Consider the following 27,998-nt stretch of genomic DNA (forward strand, 5'->3'; position numbering starts at 1 on the left):
GTTTGTAAGCAAACAAGGCATGGATAGGAGCCTCATCGCAACTTTGCCTGTTCGCTTCGCTTAATTTTTTAACTTAATTATTATGTGGGCGCGTCGCGTCAGTCGATTGTTGACGGGAACAGCCGTTCACAGCGAATAAACCTCAAGGGCTACAATAGCAGGATTCGAAGGTTACTCAATTTTAAGTCTTGTTTAGTCGCTCGGAAATTCAGGATGAACCAAACTGGCAATCCGTGCTAAAAATGACGAGTACGCTCTTCAGAATTCGCCAACTCACATGAGTAGAACCTCCGACTTATATGAGTAGAAATCCCACTCATATGAGGAGAAATTCTACTCATATCACTAGAATATTCTACTCATAAGAGTAGAAAAGTTTAACTCACATAAATTCAATTGTTTTCATTTTTCAGAAGTGCTGTTTCTGACCAAGAGACACCGACATAACAAGTAAATTTGAAAAATAAAAACATTTTGTTCTTATGATTTTTTTGATGCGGTGACTAGTTTTTGAGACATCGGACACGGTAGATTGAACGCTGAACTCATGTGAGTTGAAATCTCTATAGTCATATGAGTTGACGATAACTGGATAGAGAAATTCTGCTCTTGTGAGTTAAATTCTATTCTTATCAGCTGAAATTCTTTTCAAATGAGTTGATATTCTATTCATATGACTTTGATTTTCTACTCATTTGCACTTACCATTTTTAGCAAGGAACCAGTGGCATGGCGTCCTTTGCTACACATCCATTGATCTGCCATTTAACACTGGAAATAGATCGATAGACAGTGTGTTTGCGACGAATACCTTTATAATCGACTAGCCGCTGTAGCTCGCTTCGCTCGCCTCGCGTCTAGCCGGGGGCTCCGCCCCCTGGACCCCCGGTCACTCGCTTCGCGAGTGACTTACGGCTCGCAAGCGAGCCGTATTCCGTGCCGTAAATGCAAAAAGATGATAAAGTAATGTAATCCAATAAGAACTCTTCTGAATACATGAATACGAGAGGCATTCCTTCCTAAATTAGTTTACCTGTTTTCAGTTCCGTAATGATCTTCCTTGTAAATTTTCAAAAGAAAAACGAAATTACGCGAAATTGCCAAGAAGCATTATGGATAGTTTTCCTGTAAGGGATTTTTCTTCGGGGGGGGGGGGGGGGGCATTAACTATGAGTTAAATAAGGCGAAGTCCCTCCGGAATATGACAATGTAAGCCCTGCGCACTTGGTATTGGCCAGGAGGAGTAGCTCACTGGCGTCCTCCAGGACTCCAGCCAACACCACGCCAAAGCTACAGACTTAAACAATCATACGTCGGGTGGCGCCAGTAGTAGAGAAGTTTAGGACTTAAGAAAAGAGACAATTTCGAATGTTACATGAAAAAAAGCATCTCATGCATTTGGCCATCATATAAATGGATATATTTTCAAATGAATTTCGCGCAAAAGTATGAACGAACGGGGTACAAAACGTATTACCTTATAAAAGAAGGATTTTCGGTTACTCGGCACTGACCGGCAAAATACATGTAAATTTGGAGTTACTCCTCCTAGTCGTTAGCTACTCACTCAAGGAACATTCTGCGTAAAAAATTCGAGTGAATTGTTTGAATGTGTAAATTATTAGACTCATTAATTAGTATACGCACTAAAAAGAGACAAACTTCATGCACAGGACGCAACAATCTCGCACATTTGCACCCAGAAAATATGAGTAGAAATTGTGTAGAACGTTTCTGGCGAAAACAGGTGTACAATAGCCTCGCACTGGGTTGGACACTAAAAAACCGAGGATATTCCGTAAAAAAAGAAAGGAAAGAAAGTATGAGTAGAAATTGCTAAATATCCATTCATCGACTGGCGCGGCCGCAAAAGAACGTATCTCGCGAATACAGAGGCAAAATAGTATCACTCAATATCGGACACTCACAAATCGGAACTGTTCCGTGAAAAAAGAAAGAAAAATTGAGCAGATATTGTTAAGTACCCATTGATCAACTAACATAACCGTAAAAGAACGTATCCGACGAAAGCAGATGAGCGATGGGCAACCTCTCAAAAAGTCGCGAGATTTCGAAATCTAATCAGTGTTGCTCTCGAGATGCAGGATGCAGCTAAGTTGGCAGCGTACACGAATAGACTGATTTTCGGAGCAACTCAGAGGAGGCAATTCAAAGGAAGCAATTCAGTCCTGAAAACATTTTGTTTCCTGTTTTTTCCCACGGTTTTCCTTTGCTCTTCGATAAAGGTAGCTGATGTAGGGGTAACGGGAGGGACAAACATAATTCTGCATTGGTAAGGAAGAACGCCGTATGAGTCTTCAGACGTTGCCAAATTTCCCCTGGAAAACCACTAAACTTCAGGAAAATTTTTGAAAATTTTGGATACTTTTGTTTTTAATTTGATCTAAAACGTCTGAAAATTTCATGGGGAAAATATTCATAATTTTCCTCAAAAATAAACATTTTATCGAAGAAAATTTGGCAACTCCCGAATGTTCATATGTCGTTCTTCCTTAGCAGGGCAGAATTGCAAACACTACGCTTTAAAAAAGAGACCATTTTCGGTTTTCTTCAAAGTATTCGGACATAACTCCAATAAAAATACAATGAGAGGATAAGCGCGAGGTTTGGATGTCGCTCCCTGGTCGGAAAATCATGTTTTGACTCGTCTGCCGACAAAATCTCGTCAAAGCGTTCAAGAACAGCTGGGCCTGGACAGTCAGGAGACCAGGCGGCAGCAATAGATCTCAATTCGTCATCCTTTTTTCCCTTCCTGCTCGGCCTAGTGGAGCTCCAAAAAAATTGATGAAATTTCTCTCATCGGGTTCGATTTCAACTTTCTCAGTAAATTTACGCTCTGCTAAAAAAGTATATTACAATGAACTAAATTTCGTCGTGATATGTTGATAAGTAACGGAAATATCGTTCAGCAAGTTATAAATGCAGCAGTTGTGGTATCGATCTTAGTGTACCGTAGAATTATGTATTTTCATTAGTTTGACCACCATTCTGCTCAAAATTTCACCGCGAATCGAAAAATATACACTGTAAAAACAATTTCCGAATGATAGAAAAAATTGCATTTTTACTGTCTTTAAATTTTGAGGGTCAGATTTTGTTTGGCATATGAGACAATAGGGCTGCGATCCCGTAGCGAGCAGTCTCGGGCTCGAGGGTTGTTACACAAAAGGACGGGAAAACCCATGTCATCGCACCGCTTCGACAGTTTTATGGAACCACGTATCTGGGGCGGCTTCCTATTATTCAGACAGAGCAGTGCTGAGACTGAGTCCGAGTTTGACCTTCGGCGTTGGGTGAAGGCTGTGTAGTAGTAATATGGAGAGGGGTCTATTTGCATCTCTCAGCGGTTTACACAGATATGGCTGAAAAATTGGAAATTCTCATAGTTTTGCGAGCATCTAGGAGCTAGAAGCTTTCAATCGACCCAAAAATCGTAAAAATCGCCCCGGTAGATCTCTCAAAATAGGCGTTACAACAGGAACATAACCAATTCCCGGGAACTTAAGGCCGGAGGGGGGTGGATTTGGCTTTAAGAGCGTCTTAGGAAGAAGAGTCTGAAAAATTTGGAAGTCTGACAATTTTGCGAGCATCTAGAAGCTAGGAGCTTGCGGTCGACCCAAAAATCGTAAAAATCGCCCCGGTAGATCTCTCAAATTAGGCGTTACAACGGAAACATACCGCAACTCTCGGAAACTTAAGGTCGGAGGGGGGTGGATTTGGCTTTAAAAGCGTCTTAAGCGTAAGAGGCTGAAAAATTTGGTAGTCTGAAAATTTTGCGGACATCGGGACGTCAAGGGCTTTAACCAGAGTCAAGCATCGTCGAAATCGGTCCGGTAGAACTCCAGAAATAAGCGTTACAGTGAAACCCCCAACGATTTTATTTATATAGATTCTTCACCATAGTTTTAAATTATCGATGACCGCGATCCCCCCCTCACCCCCCATGCCTCACCCCTGGCAACTTATCTACTCTGCCGTGCTGAGGAAAAATGTCGTATGAGCATTAAAATGTTGCCAAATTGCCTCTCGGGAACCATTCATTTTTGAAGAACTTTATGAATATTTTTCCTTGAAACTTTCAGACACTTTAGATCAAATTATGAGCAAAACCCTCCGAAAAATTCGCAGGAAAATATTTACAAATTTTCGAGATTTATCGAGGGAGATTTTGCAACGCCTGAAGGCTCATACGGCGTTTTTCCTTAGCACGGCAGTACTGTCTTTGTTTAAGTAACCGTTACTTTGAAAAGTGAATTCTGCCCTCCGCGCCGTCTACTAAAAAATATAGTGTTTTGATGTTTTCAGGCATATAATCAAGAGCTAGAAGAGGCAGTGTACGACCCAAAAAAGAAGAAACCCTTCTGCAATGCTTTCACAGGTACTCAAAATTTCATTCACATTCATGAAAAAACCTAATTCAAAGAAGGCTCCCGTAAATCATGCGTTTTCAGATCGTTGCACAAAAAAGTATGCAAAGAGTAACCAGACGCATAATTGAACTGCATTTTGCAATTTGGAACTATAAATTCTGGCCCGGTTAAAAACAACGTATGTGCCATTGGTTTCCCTATGCACATAAGTGTTTTTTCAGATGAGCCAGAATCTATAGTTCCAAATTGCAAAATGCAGTCCAATTAACACTGGAAGGAATCCAGTATTGGTTACGAAATTTCTGAAATATCACACTTAATCAGGGAATTAGTGACGCTTTTTTATCCGCGCGCACAGATCGTTAGCGGATCCAGCAAATTGGCAACATTGTTTTCTCTCACTTTTTTTTTTTTTTTTTTTTTCAAATTTAAATTTACAGCCTAGTTTTCCCACAATATTCTTCGGAACGGGAGCGGCCGATGGTGACTCAAAACGATGTGGCAACACTGTTTTCCTCCATTTAAACCTATGGAAATGTATCAATTCTTGTAAAGGCCAGGTGTTCTGACAAGAATCGACTATTTAACATAGGTTTAAATGGAGGAAATACGGTGTTTCCCATTTGCTGGATCCGCCGATGCGCACAGATCAAATAAACAAAGTCGGTAAACGCATACCTCAGTTTGTGATTTTACAGATTTTGAGTCGGGTTCAATTTATTGCATGACCTTCATTTTCACCGAGGAAAATGTGAGAAAGTACTTTGTACCCAAATTCGAATTTCCGACTTCGAAGCAAAATTAGGCTTCAAAAATTTCCTTCATCAGAATTAAATAATTTAAAACATTGATTGCTTTCATCGAAAATTAGACACCCTCTATTCCCAATGAAGTTGGTTTCATCTCATGAATCACTCTCCATTATTATTTAGCTTCTCGCTAATTTTTGTTAACTCTATTCTAAATATTGAACATACATTTGAAGCAGGAATTTTTTTTTTTTAATTTTCTGCGAAAAAATGAATTATTAGCGAGGACTCTATATCGTCAAAATCGAGATGCTCTCACCAACGCTTTGCCAAATTTGAAAAATAAGTGTCACGCAATCACGCAAAACATTTTCACCCCAATTTCTGCTGCAGTGCTAAGGAAGAACGCCGTAAGAGCCTTCAGGCGTTTCCAAATTTCCTTTGATAAAACACGAATTTCCCGGTAAACTTCTAAAGATTTTCCTTCCAGTTTTTCAGATAATTTTGTTCGCAGTTTCACCTGAAGTTCCCGAAAGTTTCAGGGAAAAATATACATATCTTTACTAAAAAATAAACATTTCATCGAAGGAAATTTGGCAACTCTCGAATGTTCATACGGTGTTCTTCCTTAGCATGACAGTATGCTGCCGTTCTAAGGAAGAACGCCGTATGAACATTCAAGAGTTGCCAAATTTCCCCAGATAAAATATTTATATTCGAGGAAAGTTATGAATATTTGTCCTTGAAATTTTCAGGAACTGTAGGTGAAAGTGCAAACAAAATTATCTGAAAAATTGGAGGGAAAATATTCATGAGTTTACCAGGAAATTCGTGTTTTTCCAAAGGCAATTTGGCAACACCTGAAGGTTCATATGGCGTTTTTCCTTAGCACGGCAGTATGGGGGTGTTTCTTTGACATCGTGTTACGCGCCAGCACGGCATGCGGATATTTTTTAATTGTTAATTAGCAGTCACAAGAGATCAAAGCTCGGGGTAGTGTGCCGTTGCACTTTATTTTTAATAAAACAGAGGAACGTGGGAGAAATTGAACAAATAATGATGCTTTCCATCAGTGAAGCTAATTGGGCAGCTCATTAAATGAGGCTGACATTCGGTTTAAAGGGAGAAAAATGGGACCATTGCATTTGACACGGGATAAAGCCAAATGAGTGAATTTATTCCATGCAAATCACAAAAGTCACGTTCAGCATATCAAGGCCTAGACACATATGGCGATTAATCGCGGCGAGTGAAAGACGACAGCCAATGGAGAGCCTTGACTTCGATATATCGACGTCAATGGATTTAAATCAAGACTCTCCATTGGCTTTCGTCTTTCACTAGCGGCGATTAATCGCCGTGTGTATCTAGGCCTTCAGAGAGGTCTAATCCTACCTTTTTATTTACAGTTAGACGTATTCACGATGAAATGAATTACATAAAAATAAATCAGCTCAAAAAGAAGTATAAGGCACGCATGTTCCATACGCAGTGGTTTGAAGCAAAAAGAAAAAAAAAAAAAAAGCGACAAAAATGTACCCTAATTTCAAGATATCGCATTAGAGATTTCATAGTAACTGCAAGTTTCCTACTGCATTTGGTCCGATTTTTTTTATTTATTTGTCCATTGAATCGGTGTTGCTCTGATCACCTTTTTTTTTCGTTCGATTCCTATCGATCGAATACATACCCTCTCGTTACATACAGACTACCTATCATGTACTCTTTTTTGTAACCGAACCATTCGCCTTCAGTTGCGTCTGCAGCAATTGTTGTTACGAATATGTTGTGCGTGCTGATTTTAGTTCATTACATACTCAACTCTCTGAAGGCGTTTTATGAGCGCATGTAGCGCTATCTGTCGGAGAACCAACGAAGTAATGATTGATTCATTCCATCTCGCTTCTGTTGTTCTCCGACAGGTTGCTCTACTTTCACACATTAAACGCCTTCAGAGAGTCAAGTATGTAATGAGCTCAGATCGGCACGCTCAACATATTCGTAACATCAATTGCTGCGGACGCAACTGAAGGCGAATTGAAAACAACCGTTTAATACACCGAAAATTTGATACTTACTGCTCGCTTCGCTTCCACGGCGGTATGGGAGACATTTTTTATATTTGCTGCAGCTAAATTTCGAGAGAGGCTCATTGTTAAAAATGTGTGTATGGTGTCAGTGGCGAGGCGTGCTTTGCGATATATCGATTGCTCTGCTATTTAAACCTATGGTGAAGAATCGATTATTAAGGTGTTCGCTGCGAACACCCTGATTATCGATCCTTTTCCATAGGTTTAAATTACGTAACAATCGATATATCGCACAGCACGCCACGCCACTGTATTGTGTTTGTTCATAGGGTGCGGGAGGAAACGGTCCGACGAGTCGATGCCCCTGATAGATCTGAACGCTGAGCCAGTCGAGGAGATAAGTAGGCAGATCCTCTCCGAGGCCAAACTCTGGGAGGCCATCCAAGAGGCCAGGCTCGAACTCCTCAAGAAGCATGCCGCCCTTGAAAAGGTGAAATTTTTCGAACTCCTTTACTTACACCATGAAAATGGGAATGGACCGGGGACAAATGGATCGAGTCCATCAGAAAGGCACCAATCCACATTTGGATGTATTTAAGCTAAAAGAAAGGGAAAAAAGGGAGAAAAGGGAGAATTTTTATTTATTTTTATTTATTTATTACCTCTTCAAAGCACATACATTTTGATTATAATATTTGTAACATAAGAAAGAAAGAAAAACTGACAGAGAATAAAGTTACAGTATTACATCCGAGCCTAGGTACATACAGGTTTCGTGCCAATACAAATAAAATTACAAGATTACATATGACGGTGAAAAACAAGAGAAGAATTCATTTATTTAATTACTAGGTGCTCATGCTGGCTTGAGGCGACCCGGCTCTGCCGTATGGCAATTCTATGGGTGGATTGATTGCCCTGTCTTTTTTCATCAGAACCTCCCTACAATAACCTGATACCAAATTCCAATTACCCGAAGACTCTAACATACTCTCCACCACGTTTTCCGGAGTAAGCATTCCAAGGCGACCAAATAACATATTACGTTCCTTCTGAAAGGCACCACATTCAAAGAATGTGTGCTCAGCAGTCTTTGAAGCAGTCATAGGGGAAAAGGAGAAAAGGGAAAAAAGGGAAAAAAGGGGAAAAGGGTGATTGATGATTAATGCACGTGCACCTGTAATTTTCAGCGCTGAATCCGAAAATGATCTGCGATTTTTCTTAATACCCAACAATGGAGATGTTGCATGTGTGAGGTATTTACGATTTGACTGTTGATTCTTTTGTAAAAGTTCGCGAGAAACACGGTGGTGCCACTGGTTTTCTCTTAAATCAACTCCCAAACTCAAAAAAAGCTCTCAAGTTGAGGCCAAAATGAAGGGAATATCCCACGCTATCCTGAGAGTCCACAATCCACATCTACATCAAGACAAACTCACCTCGCAAAGATAGGGAGCAAATACATTGACAGGGCTGCCACTTTATTTGGGGACTCTAAAACTGAAAACACGGCAACCCTGCTAATGTATTCGCTCCCTATCTTTGCATGGAGAGTTTGTCTTGATGTAGAGGTGGACTCTCAGGATAGCGTGGGATATCCCCTCCATTTTGGCCTAAATTTGAGAGCTTTTTTTGAGCTTGGGAGTTGATTTCAGAGAAAACCAGTGCCACCATCGTGTTTCTTGCGAACTTTTACATAAGAATCAACAATCAAATCGCCAGGTCCTCACACATGTAACATCTCCATTTCCCAGAAAATTCGGATATCTCCTAAAGAACAAGCTTTCCCGAGAGAAAAACATTTTCAGATGCCAGGAATGCGTGATTTTTGATAATTCAATTTCCGGGGGGATTGATGAGTGATGGGAAAAACGGAGGTCATCGCCGAACTAAGCTGCTAAAATTATGAGGGAATAACACCATCAGGCACACGATGCAAATCATTTTTGCATCCTTTCAATCGCAAACCAAACGAGGAAGATTCAATTGAGGATAAATGCGCAGATTATGCCTTCCGACCGGAAAAACCTCTATATCAAACACACCTCTCGCCAAAACACCAAGCCTTAGGCGTGCGCCTTTTAGGGCACTTGAGAGACTTGTGAGCAATTTTCATCTTCTTCTTTCTTCAAAATGGAATCGTCATAGTATATTTTGAGCAAGTTCAACCTTAACTTATATCAAATTCCAAAAATATGAGACATCCCCACGCTCGTTGTTCACGGCGCAGAGATACAAATATTCGTGCTTGATAAATGTCCAAATTGAAGGCGCTTTGGCTTGCGGCAAAAACTCACAATGGTCTGCTTCATGCTGCTAGTGAGGTGTTGCTTAGATTTGGGAGAAAAGTTTAAGAAACGAGACCGCATTACGGAACTCTTATTTTTACATATGTTGACACTTGATTTTCTTCTTCTTCATTTTAAAAATTTAATTCTGACTACTTTTTAGCTTATATTTTTAGACCTTTATCGTAAGCTTGTATCGTGAGGCCCCATACAGCACGCGGGGTAAGTGTTCCATCGGGTCAATTTAACCCGAAAAAAAGAGAAAGAAACCTGTTGTTGAGTTTACATAACATGTGACGGATCATATGGTGACAAATTAATAACTTCAATAGATTGGGCTTTGAGGGGTCAAACAATTTAAATCTGGCTCATTCATCTAATTAAAACAAGGTTCCACCCAGAATTTGACTACGTTTTGCAACAAGGAACCCTTTATTTTCAACTTATTTTAGAAACAACATACATGCCACTGGATTTCCTATGCAGAAAGGTGCTTTTATGGAAGAGCCAGAGATAGTGGTTACTTATTGCAAAATGTGATACGATTATTCTTAACTCGTCAGATGATGCCTAATTTCCTCTCGTGGTTTTTTTTGGAACCAAAATTAAGTAAAATTCCTCTTTCATACTTCATAAGCTTATTTTTTTAACGTAATTTTAAAAGATTTCAGGACATTTTGTCAACAATTTTTTGTCCGCGCACCTTTTTAGTCCAGTAGTTTACGCTCACGCGTAAAATATGCAACAGTGACTTGGTCTAAGCGTTTAGTCGGCATGTAAAATTATATTGACAATATGGAAATGGGAAATTAAGAGAGAAGAAGGTGTTGTAATGGTTGCTCATTTTCTAAATACAATTTTATTACTTTCTCCTTTTGAATCATCTTTTTAAACTGTCATTGGTGAATATTTGGTTTTATTTCTATCCTTAAAATATTCGATGTACAATATACCTTATATATGTATTGGTACTTTTTTTTATTTTTTTAATTTTTTCTTTACGAAATTATTACTTCATTTTGAAAACATTTACATTTTCAAAACTTCACAAATATTTGTAAAACCTTTTCCAAGCGACATTAATCTCAATAAGCCGCAGTTGTGCCGACAGAAACTGCAAAAATGAATAAAAGAGGAAAAAACCAAGAAGCACTCAATCTTTAGTTTTAACCCATTTGTACATCGATATTTTAGAGTCAATTACGTTAAATTTTGAGCGTTTGGTTGCAGCACCTTGCTGCAGCACAATAAAAGCACAAAATGTGAAAGAAAAAATTGAAGTGCCTTGGAAATCATTAAATTTGACACGAAACCACCAATATTTAAAAAAGAAACACATTAATTATTATTCTCCTTTAATAAATTGATACATATTTCTTCCCCATCAATTTAAATGAGAATAAATCAATGCAGAGTGTGCAAACATTTCAAAATCATGAGTTAAAAAACGCTGACTATGCGAGTATAAATATTAAAGCCTAAAAGAGCGGAGCGGCGCGGCGTGCTGGCAGCGCGAGAGGCTCACTGGCGCCTACAAACCTAAGTGGATACTTCACGCATTGCACAATGCTTGAAGTATCCACTTAGGTTTGTAGGCGCCAATGCGCGTTCCGCGCTGGCTGTCCGCCCGCCGCGCCGTGCGGCGGCACCTGAAGCAACTATTTCACAACAGAGGTGTTGCACAGTATTATACGAAATTGAACGTATTAAGAATGCAGGTGTCTTTTAAAAGTACAGATCTTTCCTCGCAAAATAAATCAAGATACTTATCGTACACAGGAAAAGTCTAAGAGCCTTTAGCTGAGGCAAATATAGAGGTTTATCCGGTTCAGGTATAACAAGGTGGGAATTTCATGAAAGATATTTAAGTCCTGTTACACCAAAGAGGTGTAGAGAGTTTTAGTGAATTTTGTCTCATGGAATTGACGCTTCCCCATTTTTACCAAAACTCTCAACTATGTTTTATTCTCCGTTGGACCAAACAGACAAAACAAAAAAACAAGGAAGCCCTCATCCTTCCAAGACATTATATATTTTAATCCAAAAACGTGAGCAATTTTCGTTTGTATGTATATGTGGGCCAATTAACTTCGGGTCTCAACTGGCACGTGAACCAAAACTCCCGTGCTGAAAAAACGCTTGGACGTAAATTACTGGAAAAAACAGGTGCGCGGACAAAAAATCGTCGACGAAATGTCCTATTACCTTTTACAATCAGTTACATTCTATCAGTTCTCTTAGATTAGATTTGAAAAATTGAAATAAAATAAACGAAATGAGGAGTGATTGGACTTTATTTTGCAATTAGGGACTACTATTCGGACCGCGTTAAGCAGAAAGGAACCAAGCCACATCACCGACTGTCAAATACATTTGGGAAATTCATGTTTTTACAAGAAAAATTTTGTGCGGATCCCTTCGTAAATTTTACGGAATAAGATTCGTACTTTGCAGAAAATTCACTGAAATCTGCACAAAAATTCGCAAAACCGTTTTCATGTAAAAAATGTAATTGCCCAATTAAAGGCAAAAGCTGATGTGTCTTGGCTCCTTTCTACTTGACGTGTCCAAATGATAGCTCCTTCTTGCAAAATTGGGTCAAATTAGGCGACATAAAATGCAGTTTCGCTCTTTTCACGTAAATTAGCCCTGTGAACCATTTCATAACTAAAGTCATTTTTATTTACATGGGACTAACTTTTGTCCACTTTGTTTGATAGTTGCAGAACGCAAGATTGGAAGCAAAGGGCCTGCCGTTCACGATGATGCGACGTCGACGAACAAGCTATAAGCCGTATTAAGAACTTTATTTTCTATCTTCATAACTGTCTAAATGTCTTGAATTTTGTCTTGATTTTGTTCTCCCATTCATATTCATCTCACGAAACCTCATCGTACGAGCGCCATATAAAATATTGCGAGATACAAATAAAAACCCGACACATCTCATGGGACAATGATTTTTACATCATTTCGAAGTAAATCATAAGAAATAGTAAATAAAGGCATCTTTGGTTTTTCTTGTTAGGGAAATGGGCCAGTACTGCCGTGCGAAGGAAGAAAGCCGTATGAACTTTAGAGAGTTGCCAAATTTCCTTTAATAAAATGTTTATTTTTGAGGAAAGTTACGGATATTTCTCCTTGAAATTTTCAGGAACTTAGTGTGAAATTGCAAACAACATTATCTAGAAAATTGGATGATAAATATTTTTAAGTTTACCAGGAGAATTGTGTTTTGGAAATGAAAATGTGGCGACACCTGAAGGTTTATAAGGTGTTTTCCCTTAGCACGACGGAGTAAATATATTTCAAATTGCACATAGTGTAAAATGCATTTCGTTTTCTCTATCATCGGAACAAAATGCTGCGTAAAATACGATTAATAAAACTAAAAGATCGAGTGCAACATTTTTTCCAAAGATTAATATTTTCAATTTTGTTGTTGCACTAGAACATATGACATGATTCAGTGATTCACTCGTTTTTACTATCGATGGAAGATGGAAAATTCCGTTATTTTAATGCGATTTTTTCATGTGTCTTCTTTCATTTTGTTCCATAGCTTTGAGAATTCTCACGAAACAAAAATATGCACGTTGAAATTTCCCCTTCACTCGTGTCAATACTCAACAGACCTTTTATACATTCTAACCGAATCTGATGTTTTCTAAAATTGTACCCTTAAGTGATGCCACCTATTTTTATTTTAACTTTTCAAAATTGATTGAGCATTTTTTCCCAAAATATTTTGATTAAACTTGAAGGTTTAATAAATTCCGCGTGACTCATTATTTGTGAGATGAGTTCAATGCTACTCGAAGTAAATACAGTTTACAGTACAAGATTCGAACATTTTCAACCTTTTTTGAAAAAAAAATCGTCAAACAGAAAAAAATATTTAAATGAATGATTAGAATTTTATTTATGACATCTATAGGACTAAGTATTCTGATTGAACAATAAACACGGTGAAAAGCACGTTATGAATGTTTCTAGGAGTTAAACTCCCCAAAACATGTTACAGCTGCAGTTTTTGTTGACTCTCTAACCCTTGTCTTCTCTTTTTCATGTTTGAACTTTTTACAAAAATAAATGCGACTTCCGTCCTAGCTATGGGTTGGCTCCGACATTCCTTTTTTTGAAACGCCTAAAAATATACAAAATATAAAATTCAGTGTACAAAATTTGGGAATAATTTCCTCACAGTGGATTGAGTCAATGGATAGGTCGGACAAAATTTGGAAACTTTAAACGCTTATAACTCCGTTCATACAAAACTTTAAGGTCCCGGAAGTGGTTCCACTGATTTCCTCGTGAAATCGTCTACATTTAACATCCCTTGAAATGTAAAATGTGATGAAATAAATACCAAAATGTGCTGTTTTAGTAAACAATGGCATGTCCAACCTCTATAATTGACTCGATCCACTGTACGGCTGAACAAAGCTGTTTGAGAAACAATGGCGGGGTAGGTTCTCCAGAAACCAAGCGCTTCTGCGGGTTGATTATTGAAATTGATAGACAAAGCTATAGACAAAGAAGACAAAAAGGATATGGAGGGATCCTATTGGAAGAAGCTGGTGGTCGCAATGGACATAAAAGGTAGGTAATAGACTAACTCGCGAGAGATCCTATATTTAGTCCATCGTTTTCTCCCTTAGTCTAAAGGAGCCACCCGTTTCAACCAATGGGATCGCTCCATACTTCCTATGTCTTTTTTGTCTATTGCTTTGTCTACCAATTTCAAAAATCAGCCCGCTGATAAATATTTTTAATCCTCAATTTCCCACCATCATCTCATTAATATGTGGGCATGACTAGAAACCCTCAAATTTAAGTTAAGCTAGAAGAGTAAGTTTTATGAAATAAAGTTTAATTCATATTGAACACCAAAATTTTGGTACATTCGACCTATTTTTATCTTTTCCATCGCAATAAGCTGGTAAAAACCCAGGCACTTCAAAAATATACCCGTACTTATTAAACCTACGTCCTTAAAACTTAGGCAGACCTGATTATGTTTTGCTAATCTGTGAGATTTTATCTATTTATTTTGCGACGAACATTAAATATCATCAACATTGCAAAATCAAAGACGAGTTTTACATTCATGCAACGGTAAAGTCAATATTTCTTCGAAGGAAGAGATTTAATTATGATTGTTATACCAGTATGAATTTGTTCAAAGTTTGAATTATAAAACCGCTATTTCAGGCTCATTTGAAGAGCATTGTATGTGCCATTAAACATCTGGCTGTCACTACATGCAGATAGGATGAGCTAGGAATGGCTCCTTATTGCAAAACGTATTCCTCGAGTTGAAAAATCTTGAATAGAAAAACGAGCTAAAGCCAAAGAAACCACCTTTCACCCTCTTCATTTGTCAGAGGAACACTTTAAACAGGTTATTCGAGGCGTGACTTGGAGTAAGCATTAAGATGGAAGAAACTAAGGCAAGTATGTCACTACCGCGGTGGATGACGTCAAAGACCGAATTTTTTCAAAGCGCGATATCTCAGTTAATATTGAACGTAAAAAGTTGCTGTTTGGGCGTATCCTAATATTTTAGCTGATCGACAAGGATCGAGCACCAAAACACTTAAGGAACGTGAATCAGAGTGCTTAAATTCGTACCTTGTCCACTCTGCCTTGCTGAGGAAGCACGCCGTATGGACCTCCATACGTTGCCAACTTTCTTTCGATAAAAACCGAATTTGCTGGGAAAATTGAACGGAGTTTAACAGAAAGGAACCAAGCCACATCGGGATCGAACCGAGAAAAAGAGGTTTAAAGTTTTGGCTCCTGCATAAGACTCAATGTAAAAGATAAACTTCAAGTTCAATTTCTACAAAATTTGCTTCAACAAAAACTTTGAATTTTTGGCGATAGATAGTAGAGCAGTGGTCGAGTCCAAAACCACTCATAACTCAATTTTTACCTATGAAATTTTTTTTTTTTTTTTTTTTTGTAAAACTTTTTCTTACCGATTTTTCCTAAGACTTGTCGATTGTACACTACAGCTGTTTTGGGTTTTCACCCATCGTCAGGTGATTTAAAATATAAAAACTAAAATTTTTTACGGTACGTTTTCGCGATCGCGTGTTGTTCGATGTCCGCGTCCGCGTTCGCGTTTGTGGCGAGACTGATAACCCTGGCATTCTTCCTCACTCCCTGTTATCACGTAGTAGTCCATCAAGGTGGGAGGGGTAATCACTGTTGTTATGGTACTCTCTGTCTGAGAATTAAGGATGGCTTTGGTCTTAAATCTATCTATTTCGAGTTGTTCACAAACGTTCATTTTTTTGCCCTTTTTGCATTTTCTCATCACCTTTACTTCACATTTTTCAAGAGGATGTTTTGAATCAATTAGATGGTCAGACAGAGATGAGTGGCCGTATTTCTTGTTTTTGGCATGGTTTAGATGTTCTTTGGTCCTTGTTTTAATACTTCTGCCCGTTTGTCCTATATATAGAGAGCCACATTCACATGTTATTCTGTAGATACCACTCTGTTCTAAGCTGTCTTGGTTCTCATTTATTTTGCCAGTATTTATGAGAAAGCCACCTAGATTTTTGTCGTTGTTGAAGGTCACGTTTTTACCAAAATGTGGGTTGGTTTCTTTCTGCTTAACTCAGTCCAATTGTGAATATTTTTCCTCAAAATTTTCAGACAGTAGTGTCTGTATTATAATCTAAATCTGAAATATTTAAGGAAAACTATTCTAAAAAATATACATTTTTTCGGAGGAAATTAGGCACCTCTCGAATGTTCATACGGCGTTCTTCCTTAGTACGGCAGTACTGCACTGGAAAAAAAAACAAGCAGGAAGCTCCAACGCATTCGCGTCGGAAAGCGGCTCTGGCGACGGTAGGTAGTTGTTACGCGTTTACGGTTTCCTTGGTAACCTTTGTTTGCTATCAGCTGATGTCGAGTAGTATGACTAGGAAGCTCCAACCACGGCATTCTTCGAAAAAAGCGCGAAAACTTATAGATTTGAATTTTCAAATTTTAAACGTAAAGTACATTTTTTCCAGTGCGAGATTAAAGCACAGACCCGTTTTGAATTATTGACAGTATCACCATGATTCCAAAAATACACTACACAACATAGCATTCGCTCACAGGAAAAAGATATCAATTAAAATAAAATCAGTCCCCCCTAAACAGCAGAAAATGGCGCCGATTCCCATCAACCAACACGCGGTCTCTCCAATGTAACATGGTCCGTTGATACTCCCCAGCTGGGACCGTCCGGAATAGCAGCTCTAGTGCAAGCACCAGAGCCGCTAAAAGTTGCTTGGATCGAGAGTCCAGACTATCAAAAACATTGACAAGAAAAAAAAAACTCTTGATTCACCCGGACTTTTTGCTTGAATCAAAAGGAAATTCGCGCAAATCAAGAGGCTCGGCTCTTCGATCCAATGAAAACTCGGATTGAATCAAGAATATTTTTTTTTATTGTCAGTGTTTTTAGAGTCTGGACTCGAAATCCAAGCTACCTAGTTTTCCAGTGTGGTCCATTGACTCTGCTCCCTCTGAACACTCAGTTTGAGAAAGCTACCAAGTGAGACGTAAATTTTTCACCTATTTGCTAAAATTTTACAAGAACATCCGCTCGGTTTTTTTTAATGAATGTTGGTCATTTTTTCAGCTAATAATCATTTTCCTCGAATTTTGAGATCGCAATTCTGTTGTCAGGAGACTAGAGCACTCACTCACCAATTTTAACAAAGAAATTCAACGTAATAAAGGCGTGGTTTTTTGAGAGAGAAAATATCGCATTCGATACTGATATCAAAACTGTACTCGAATGCTATATTTTCTCTCGAAGGAAACCACGCCTTTATTGCGTTGAATTTCTTCGTTAAAATTGGTAAGTGAGTGCTTTAGTCTCCTGACAACAGAATTGAGATCTCAAAATTTGAGAAAAATGACGAGTGACTGAAAAAATGGAACCAAATATCGCATGCCGTTCCGACACACAATATCGAATTACCTTAACCAACATGCCTCACGTCGATCCTGGATAAGTCCCTAGGGTTTTTTCCTCGCGCGGAGCTTGCGTAATTGCTCCTGTCTCAGTCTCGCCTCGCGTTGTCTGGCGTAGATAGCAGCGTTCAACACATTGCGGATGCCCGTAATGGCATAACGGCAGGTGAGTGCGTAGCTGCTCCTGTGTCCGGCGCCGTCGATCGGGGTGAGACAATAGCACATTGGGAAATACTCTGCGTAGAAAAATAAATCAGAAAATAACATCAGAAAGTTCGGCTCGAAATGTATCTAACAAGGTGGAAAAATAGTGCTGGGTTCGCACTATTTGGCGCACTGAGAAAAACCATGGCTTAAAAACTAATTGGACGTATTTATGCTAAAAGGAACTACACTGCCGTGCTAAGGAAAAATGCCGTACGAGCATTCAGACGTTGCCAAGTTTCCTCTGATAAAAACCGAATTTCCTGGGAAAATTGCGAATATTATTTTCCAAAATTCGCAGACAATTTTGAACGCAATTTAATCTAAAAAATCTGAAAACTTTGAGAGAAAATATGCATGAATGTTGTCAAAAATATATGCTTTATGAAGGGACATTTGGCAACTCTCTAATGTTCATACGGCGTTCTTCCTTAGCACGGCAGTTTAGCATAGGGTTTGCGTACAACATAGTTCATTTTAGCATAAATACGTCCAATTAGTGGTTCATATGGATCACCACTAATACATATAGTAATAAAGGCAACAAACATTAATAGCACATAAACCTTAATGATGGTACGAGATACCTTAGTATGCTGCGGTGCTAAGGAAGAACGCCGTATGAGCTTTCAGACGTTGTTACATTTCCTGTGATAATGCTTGGATTTTCCAAGACACCTGTGGTTATTTGTCTTCCAATCTTACAGTGAATTTTATATATAATTTGATTTAAAGTATCTGAAAATTTCAGGGAAAAATATTCACAAATATGTTCAAAAATACAGATTTTATCGGGGGAGACTTGGCAACAGTGGCGTGGCGTGCTTTGCGATATATGGATTGTTATGTCATTTAAACTTATGGAAAAGGATCGATAATCAGGGTGTTCGCAGCGAACACCTTGGTAATCGATTCTTTACCATAGGTTTAAATGACATAACAATCGATATATCGCAAAGCACGCCACGCCACTGATGGCAACAAGTGAATGTTCATACGCCGTTTTTCCTTAGTAGGGCAGTCTAGGGATGAAGAAAGTCCCCTGCCGAACTTATGTGCGTGTTTTCGATTTTTCCGAAGTCACTCAGAAGTTGCGACTAGCAATTGGCTAGCGAATTGGACGATCGCCGATGCGATCAAAGTTCGATCCTGGCGGCTAATGCCTGATTTTTAACGAGTTTCAAAATTTCCAACCCAAAGATTTGATCAATATAACCCAGGAACAAAACTAACCAACAAATCGACGGTGTAAGTCGGCAATCGCATAACTCGTTTGCGGTGTCTGAAAATCTCCGCCTCTAAGTTATTTTTTTAGAGGAGAACAAATTGACATGATTCCTTGAAGTTTTTGCAGAATTTTCTTCGCATAGAGAAGAAAAATCAATGGAGTTTTCAAGAATAGCCGTTGAGTAGTTTCTCGCTTAAAAAATAAAGTGTGATAGGAAGTCTGCGACGTCGCAAATCGAGTTATGTGATTGCCGACTTACACCGTCGAAATATTAATCGTACGTATAGGTTACTTGATGCTCTCCTACCCATATTTACACAAAATTCCGGTTACTTTTTCTCACTGTGTAGATGTTAAAAATAAAACTATCATGGCGTAAAATAGTTGGAAGAAGCTAGACGTTGCAAAAATACTGATAGAAATTCGCCCTTTAGTGGATCATTTTAATGAATTTAACTGTTGGCAAGTATCATTGATATTTGATTTGATGGTGAGTGAAAATGAAATGCTTGCAATGATACAGAATTAATGTGGAACTACCTCGAAATAAGAAATCACAGTTGCCTCTAGTGATGAAACCGCATCTTTTGTGAAGCCATGTAACCGGGCTGTAGTGGCCATATTTCGTGTAGAACTCATCGATAGACTTGGTGACATCTGCGCACTCCTTATTGCAAATGTCGTGGACGTCTTCAGACTTGTCGATGATTTTCGAGCGATCGCACTGAAATTGGGCATCAAAAAAAAAAAAAAAAAAAATGGCAAAAATTGGCAGTAGAATGTGTGTTCCAAAATACTATAGACCTAAAGCCGGCTGTAAGATTTCCAATAGCTTCTGTAGCCGGCTACACAATTTCTTATAGCCTTTTATAGCCGATGGCGACTAAGCAACAGCCAGACGATAAAGTTTATGCTAAACGTTACTAAATACGGATACCAGGACTTAGTTAGTTTTTGGACTACCGCTCTCTTTTTGGGCCGTAGTATCTTGATTTATTTTGCGAGGAAAGCTCCGTACTTTTGAAGGATGCTGTCATTCTTAATATGTTGGAGCGCCTTCAATTTCTTATGATACTGTGCAATACCTCTGGTGTGAAATAGTTGCTTCAAGCGCCGTGGCAGGCGGGCAGCCAGCGCGAAACACGCATTGGCACCTACAAACCTAACAGGGATACTTCACGCATTGCGCAATGCGTGAAGTATCCCTGTTAGGTTTGTAGGCGCCAGTGCGTCGCCGCTCCGCTTTGTGTTAGGCTCTAATATTGAATCTCGCGGAGTCAGCGTTTTCCAACTCATGATTGTGAAATGTTTGCTCACTCTGTATGGACTATTCTCATTTTAATTGATGCAAAAAAAAATACGTTTTAAAGGAAAATATAATGTGTGTTTTGTAAATATTAAGGTGATTCCGTACAAACTTAAGGATTTACAAAGCACAAGAATTTCTACACAATTTCTTATAGCCTCTCATAGCCGATGGCGATAAAGTGTAAAGCCCGGCGAAAGGAACTATAGCCCGACTGTATACTATCGTCATATCAAAGAAGTAAGTCTGCGACCGCGTATCTCTTTGCGGTGTTTGAAAACCTCCGATCCTATTTTATTTGTTGAGGGTGATTCGTCAAGCTCAATGACGTGGTCGAACTGGCATGCGAGATATCGCATCTTTTAGGTCAAAAATCTCGCCAGATTTTGAATTTTCAGCAAAAAAAAAAAAGACGGTAGCCTCTGCGCATGAGCCTGAAGAATCATTCTAAACCCAAAAATCGGCAAAATTCAGAGAAATGAAAGCAGAATAGTGTGTGGACAGAACCTCGCATGCGATACAGAAATCGATAGCTGAATCGAATGCGAGGTTTTTTTCCAAACACTATCCTGCTTTCATTTCTCTGAATTTTGCCGATTTTTGGGTTTAGAATGATTCTTCAGGCTCATGCGCAGAGGCAATCGCCCTTTTTTTTTTGCTGAAAACTCAAAATCTGGCGAGATTTTTTACCTAAAAGATGCGATATCTCGCATGCCAGTTCGACCACTTCTTTTGAGCTTGACGAATCACCTTAAAGGATTAAAAATCAGCAATATTCAATGACGTTTTTGCAGAATTTTCTGCGCACATAGAAGAAACATCACATCAGTTTTGAAGTATTGTTCAGCAGTTTTCCATCTAAAAATTAAAGTATTCGACAGGAAGTCTGCCGCGTCGCAAAGCGAGATACGTAGTTGCACCGTCGACTTTTCTCTGTGCGACTTTTTTCTGTGTGCGGAGATGCTGCCTAGCAAAAAACATTTTTGATGATGTCACTCTCTGCGATAGTGCATACTATTATTTTATAATTTTTTTAACTTTGGTAATAAATTGGTTTTAACAGAAATACGGGAAGTTTTAAAATTAATCAAACTTTTGTGTAAAATGGACTGCATTTTGCAATTTGGAACTATAAATTCTGGCTTGTCTAGAAGAACAGTTATGTGCATAGGGAAACAAATGGCACATACGTTGTTTTGAAACCGGGCTAGAAGTTGTAGTTCCAAATTGCAAAATGTAGTCCAAATGTAATGTTGAAAAATAATTTAAATTAAGTATGGTAAGGAATGAATGTGAGTACTTAAAGGACAACAGTGTCACATTTTCAAGAAGGTATTATTGACAGAATTATTTAAATCTAAATGTTGTATTAAGAAAAAATGTCAATGAATTAATAAAAATTACGGTAACGCATTTTGCTTGTTCATCAATGAATCAAATGAACAGCGTGTAAAGGCAAGACCTTTTCTCTTTCATTTAACGTATGAAAAATGATTCGTCTTGCCTGTGAGCTTATAATGGCTGCGTGCACTCCTCGTACGGACAAATGGCTGCGCTACAGTTTCGCACAGGTTCGGTTTTGCACGAATTTTTTCAGTGCACAGTCTTGCAACGTCTCAACGCAGATCAGATTTAAAATCTTCTGCCGCAGCATCTTTGATGACGTCTGTATGTTTTTAGTCCAACTATTTTTAGTAGTGGTTTTTAGTACTGGGATTTTAACCGAAAGTGTTCCGAGTTTTTTTAAGTAAATTTAAGTGTTTTAAATCGAGTATTAATTTTACGATATTCAAAAATAACCACGGCAAAGACAGCATCTCATATGAAGGCTTTAAGTAGTACAAATTTCGCCCTCAAAATTCCAGTATTCCTCCCTCATTCATTTCATGTATAATCGTAATATTTTTCGAATTATTTGACCGTGCAAAGTAGAGTTTCTGCAATGTTGCGACTTAAAGTGCACTAAAATATAGCGATGCTTACCTTACAGAATCAAAAGTGTGCGAAAGTGATAAACTGCCGGACAAATTCAGAATTACCATTAAATAATAGTTGAAATTCCTTAAAAATTTGTGCAGCCACTTGAATAAAGCCATAGGCCATATTTGAAGTAGTAAAAAAAAAAAAAAAAAAAAAAAAAAAAAAAACTTACCAGAGGAACACTCGGGCTCGGATGCGGTTCAAATATCAAGTATTCTGATATCGATGTTTGGGATCTGGATCTAGCTAAGGTGGGTTGGGGACTTGGAACGCTCTGTATCTGATGTAAGAGATGAACCAAGAAGAAATATGAAGAAAAAGCTGGAAAAATAATAGCAAATTCATTGGGTAGTGGGATCTTCATTGGACTAAATTGTAGCACATACTTCGACGAGGAGATAACTTTTGTGCCGAGGGTTTTGAAGACGAAACGTTCGTAAAATAGAGAGCAACTGTCTTTTTTCGGATCGATGCAATTAGTGCGTGAAATGTTCAAAGCGGTGGGGTCATATTTTATTTTTTTGTGATTTTTCCTTTTTTATAATGGAAATTCCGAGATGAAATATTTTTTTACCGGTGAGGCCTGATCGTTCAAACTGGAAAAACGGTGACTCAAAGGCTGGATGAGGCTGTGTTTTTTGGGGAGGGGGGGGGGGAACGCAGGCTGTGCACAAGTGGTTTGCACTTGAGTTTTTGAATTCGCTTCTGCGAGTTTCACGCTAATTTCTCACGCAGGTCATTCGCTTGAAGTGCGCCATGCTCGATACCAGTGGCGTGGCGTGAATTGCGATATATCGATTGCTATGCCATTTAAACGTATGGTAAAGAATCGATTATTAAGGTGTTCGCTGCGAACACCCTGTTAATCGATCCTTTTGCATAAGTTTAAATGGCATAAAAATCGATATATCGCAAAGCACACCACGCCACTGCTCGATACTGATGGTGGGTGACAGGTTTTTTTTTATTAAATTTTGTTTAGAGGTGGAAAACTTGAACGTACGTCATAGTCATCTATGGAATATCGTTTTTATCTATTTTCATCTAAAAAAAACATTTTTTTATGAAAACGTAAGAGGCGTTTTTACAGCACTCTCTGACGATTCGCTATCCCTAACTGCCTCAGTTCTCGATGCTCCTAAAGCCCTTCTAGGGGGACATTGATTCAGAATCTCTTTCAAGTCAGAGTCAAGTCTCGTTCAGAGTCTCTCTCTTTCTGGTTGGTACAATATTACAATGGAGATGTTGCATGAGTGAGGAATTTGCGATTTGACTGCTGATTCTTATGTAAGAGTTCGCGAGAAACACGATGCTGCCACTGGTTTTCTCTGAAATCAACTCCGAAGCTCAAGAAAAGCTCTCAAGTTGAGGCCAAAATGGCCGGGGATATCTCACGCTGTCCTGAGAGTCCACAATCCACATCTACATCAAGACAAACTCTCCACGCAAAGATAGGGAGCAAATACATTGACAGGGCTGCCACTTTAATTGGGGACTCCAAAACTGAAAACACGGCATCACTGCTAATGTTTTTGCTCCCTATCTTTGCATCTTGATGTAGAGGTGGACTCTCAGGATAGCGTGGGATATCCCCGGCCATGTTGGCCTCAACTTGAGAGCTGTTTTTGAGCTTGGGAGCTGATTTCAGAGAAAACCAGTGGCACCATCGTGTTTCTCGCGAACTGTTACATAGAAATCAACAGTCAAATCGCAAATTCCTCACACATGCAACATCTCCCTTGACAGTGATAAAGTGTCCTTTCTGAAGGTTTTCAAAATCGCCAAAAGTGCTGTAGTCTTTCGATGCATCAACTTGTCGATGAAATTCGCAGCTTCTTCATGGGCTAAATCATCGTTCTCAAAGAAATGCATACTTATATCTGAATAGCGCAAACTTTATTCTCACACATCGTGTTTTTACCAGAAAACTCTTGAGCGTTTTTTAGTTAAAATTTCAATTATTTTTCTTCTTCTGACACGCAGCAGTCAACATGACGGTCTTATTCTCGTAATAAAATTCGGTGTTCAGTCAATTTGGCAACCTTGAAATGGAGACGCACTTCAGTCTGGGAAACTGCGAACTCAATGAAAGGAACGTTCGACCTGGACCTCGTTGGCTAAAGTGCGAAACAACGTACCTTCATTGCGACGTTGAAGACTTCAGGGCCGGATTTACCTACTTGCCGCCCATTAACCGCCTGTATTTTTCCGCCCCCTTCTCATATGTTTTGAAACATTAGTAGATCGTATTTGACAGTGATTCGATGTATCGTTTGGTTCAGAACAATAGAGCACAACCTCAAACAAAAATTTTAGGATTTATTTTGGAAAAGCTGAAAATGAGAAAATTCCTAACAATGGGCCACTAGACAAGGTACGAATTTCAGCATTCTGATACATGTTTCATAATTAAAATTTTACGTAGAATACGACGCGCACAACGAAAATTACCGAATTCAACTCCTTCCAAAGATATTTAATGATTCTTGATGCGTGAATCCAAACCACCCGCTCATGAAAACTCAATGCTCTGCGTGATTCACATCGTGCGCTAAAAATTATCATGACAGTCTCTGCGATATAAAAGTCTGGCAACCTCAATCTCGACACTTTGGCTCAGCTGTAGCAAATTTTTTATAGTTTGAACAACACATGGTGGGAAATGAACATTACTAGATTGAGAAGTTTGTTGAAACCGTTGTAGTGCGTGATTTGGCTCACGTAGAGCTTAGAGTTTCTTGTCAGCGGGCAGTTCAAATTCCTCGGAACCAATGTGAAATAAAAATGTTAATATCTTCGTTTGGATTTTGTTTCATTAGTTTTCGTTGCGCAAATCGTGCTTTACGTGAAATTTTGGTTAAGAAACACGTATCAGAATGCTTAAATTCGTACCTTGTCTAGTGGTCCATTTCATTTTTCATTGCCATATGGTACTCGAGAGAATAAAAATTCGATCACATAAGACCTGTTACCTCAGATTTCTAAATTGACTCTTGAGGCTGTGGTTACATATTGAACCAATCGATGTCAATATAATCTCACCTGAGTAATCTGTCAAATACGATCTATAAAAACCATCAAGTGAACGTGCCGGTGGGGAGAGGTGTATGAGACGCGTTTACTCGTGTTGGGCACATTTTTTGTGAAAGCCCTGTCAAAACTAACAAAAGTTCGGTTCCGTAAATCCATCCCTGTTTGAAAAAGGCCTTCCATTTATAAACAACGAACGAAAAAATTATGAGAGAACATACATAAATGTGGTTAAAAATTTCAACTTCCACCACCGCGCCGACCGCACCGTGTTGGCGCAATGCGTGAAGTATTCATGTAGTCTTGTAGGCGCTATGCGTTTCAGGCCGACTGCTGCTGATCGCTGTGTGTTTGACGCAATGCGTGAAGTATTTATGCGGTCTGTAGGCACTATGCGTTCCATGCCGACCGCCGCGCCGCTCCGTTCCAGGTCAAATTGCGTGTTTGGTTTTTCTCTTGACTCGACTAATTAAAGGTGTTTTCTCTTGTATCAACGAAAGTCGACAAAATTAGAAATTACTATACTTTTACTTTAAGGAAATGAGAGATTTTGTCGCCTTTTCTCGTTTGTAATTTTTTTTCTGAATCCGATTGTTTTCTCTCATTTTTTGATACCTACATTCAAAAATATTGCGAAATTTGTCGCCCCCTACATTTTGCCGCCATGGGCCGCGGCCCATGAATCCCCCCTTAATCCGGCCCTGGAAGACTTCCTGTCATACTTTATTGTTTCCTCGGAAAACTAGTCAACGTAATTTCGTGAAAACTACCATGATTTCTTTTTTATCTCAGCAGAATATTCTGTGTGAATTTCAAGCCATAAAGTTGGCTTGTTTCTCTTAACAAAAATAAAATAGGAGCGGAAGTTTCATATTGTAGCCATTGATATATTGATGAGCAGATTAATTGAGTGCCCCAGGCTATCATCGGCGTCTTATGCTTTGCGACGAATCGATTGATTTGCCATTATTTCAAATTGGACTGCATTTTGCAATTTGGAGCCATAAATTCTGGCTCATCTGAAAAAAACACTCATGTGCATAGGGTAACTAATAGCACATACGTTGCTTTTAAGCCTGACCGAAATTTATAGCTCCTAATTGCAAAATGTAGTCCAACTTATGTAAATGGATCGATTATCACAGTGTTCGTCTGAGCATATACTCTCATTGCAGAGACGACGTGCAAGCCTTGCAACGCTGTTGAAATTTTGCAATATTGGGCTTGATTAATGATTTGCAATATAATAAGATAAGGAATTATTGAAGTTTTCAGCCCAAAAATCTACCGTTGTTTCAGTATAGAATCTTTCAATGAAAATTGTTCGCATGCGTGTTAGTTAATTCCATTGGAACACATTATACATGCTGTTGCGCAATCTGCGTGGCGCTTTAAATATCATGCACCGTTTCTGCAGAGAATATCTGGTACGTTACGGTATCTGGCAGAATATATCTCTCAAGCGAGAATTTACATAATCAGCAAACACCTAGAAATCATATTCAGAGAAATAGTTTTACTAACGCAAACATACAGAATTTCAAATACAATTAATATGAAAATGTTTGAATATGTATGATCATAACTGCAATTTACACTAATTATTATCTTGTTTAATTTTTATTTTTTTTTTCTAAAAAGGAAGTACCCTAAGATCTTTCATGAATCAATCCTGGATTTTAAAGAAGACATGAATTTAAAAAGAGAATGCTGCAAAAAAATTAAAGCTTCAGAAAAAATTAGGCAAAATCCAATGTAAGTAGGCTAATTGGACGTATTTCTGCCGAACGGAGCTGTGTGCATTATGACGTGAGCCCTGCTATGCATATATTCTTATGTGTCTCGGGGTTCATGTCTTAATGTACACAGTTCCGTTTGGCAGAAATACATCCAATTTTGGTTGATATTGTCCACTGAAGGCCTAGATACACACGGCGATCAATCGCGGCAATTAATCGCCGCACATCTAGGCCTATTGCGGCGGGAAATAATGAGCCACGAGTTGGGGTACGAAGTTGAGCGATTTAAATCCATATTCGTAGGAACTTGAAACACATAAAAAACCTAATTGTTAACAAACCTATTAATTAAAATTAATATTATCGAGGTGAATAAATAGCGTTAAAATTAACAACACAAAATGAATACAATATATAGTATGATAAACCTAAAAAAACAAGGTACAATTAAAAAAGAGGCGCAAAAACTATTCATTGTTAGGTCGAATCTTTCATATTTTGAGAATTAGTTTTATATCATACTTTGCTGATTTGCGTTTATTTTCCATGCAGCGATTTCTCGTTCCCTAACTTTAAAATGCTCTGAAAGGCCTGATTTTCGGAATGTTGGAATGGTTTATGTGACAGACGATGCAAAATTAAAGCTTTTATGCAGTGGTGTGGTTATTCCGGGGTTTTTATCATTATTTTTATTGAATTTATAGTTGTGTGCCCTTCTCCTGAACTCCACTACGTATACTGGCGTGGTACTCGTGCCCGAGTCGGGTAAAATTCATCCGAAGATATGAAAGACTCAATTGGGCCCTGTTTTCTGACTTTTCTAACAAATCTGAGCGACGCCTCACTGGCAGCATAGAGCAAACTAGGGGGCCATGCCCCCTGACCGCTACGTAAGTAAAACAAAACAAATATGAGCATCAAGGTTCCTTTATTAGTCCTTATTATATTATCTCCCAGGTATACTCAATTATGAAAAATTCTGGGTCATACTTCCAAAATCTAATTACGGCGGGCTCATCTAGGGGCTATCACCCGTCGATAACCGCAAAAATTATGGAATTCGG

At 38.7% G+C, this 27,998-nt stretch overlaps 1 protein-coding gene across 4 annotated transcripts in view; it reads left to right on the forward strand.

The window, feature by feature from the left end:
* CCAP (Crustacean cardioactive peptide) overlaps nucleotides 1-13,569 on the forward strand; it is a 60,384-nt gene extending 46,815 nt beyond the window's left edge. For all 4 annotated transcript variants that reach the window (XM_072304109.1, XM_072304107.1, XM_072304108.1 and 1 more), the window contains 3 exons: nucleotides 4,327-4,399; nucleotides 7,500-7,660; nucleotides 12,179-13,569. In XM_072304109.1, the coding sequence (XP_072160210.1) occupies nucleotides 4,327-4,399; nucleotides 7,500-7,660; nucleotides 12,179-12,259 (315 nt within the window). In that variant the 3' untranslated portion in view covers nucleotides 12,260-13,569. The remainder of the gene's footprint in view (nucleotides 1-4,326; nucleotides 4,400-7,499; nucleotides 7,661-12,178) is intronic.
* Nucleotides 13,570-27,998: the final 14,429 nt, after the last annotated feature.

Source organism: Bemisia tabaci, chromosome 9 (assembly GCF_918797505.1).
Source record: "Bemisia tabaci chromosome 9, PGI_BMITA_v3".
NCBI classification, from domain to species: Eukaryota; Metazoa; Arthropoda; class Insecta; order Hemiptera; family Aleyrodidae; genus Bemisia; species Bemisia tabaci.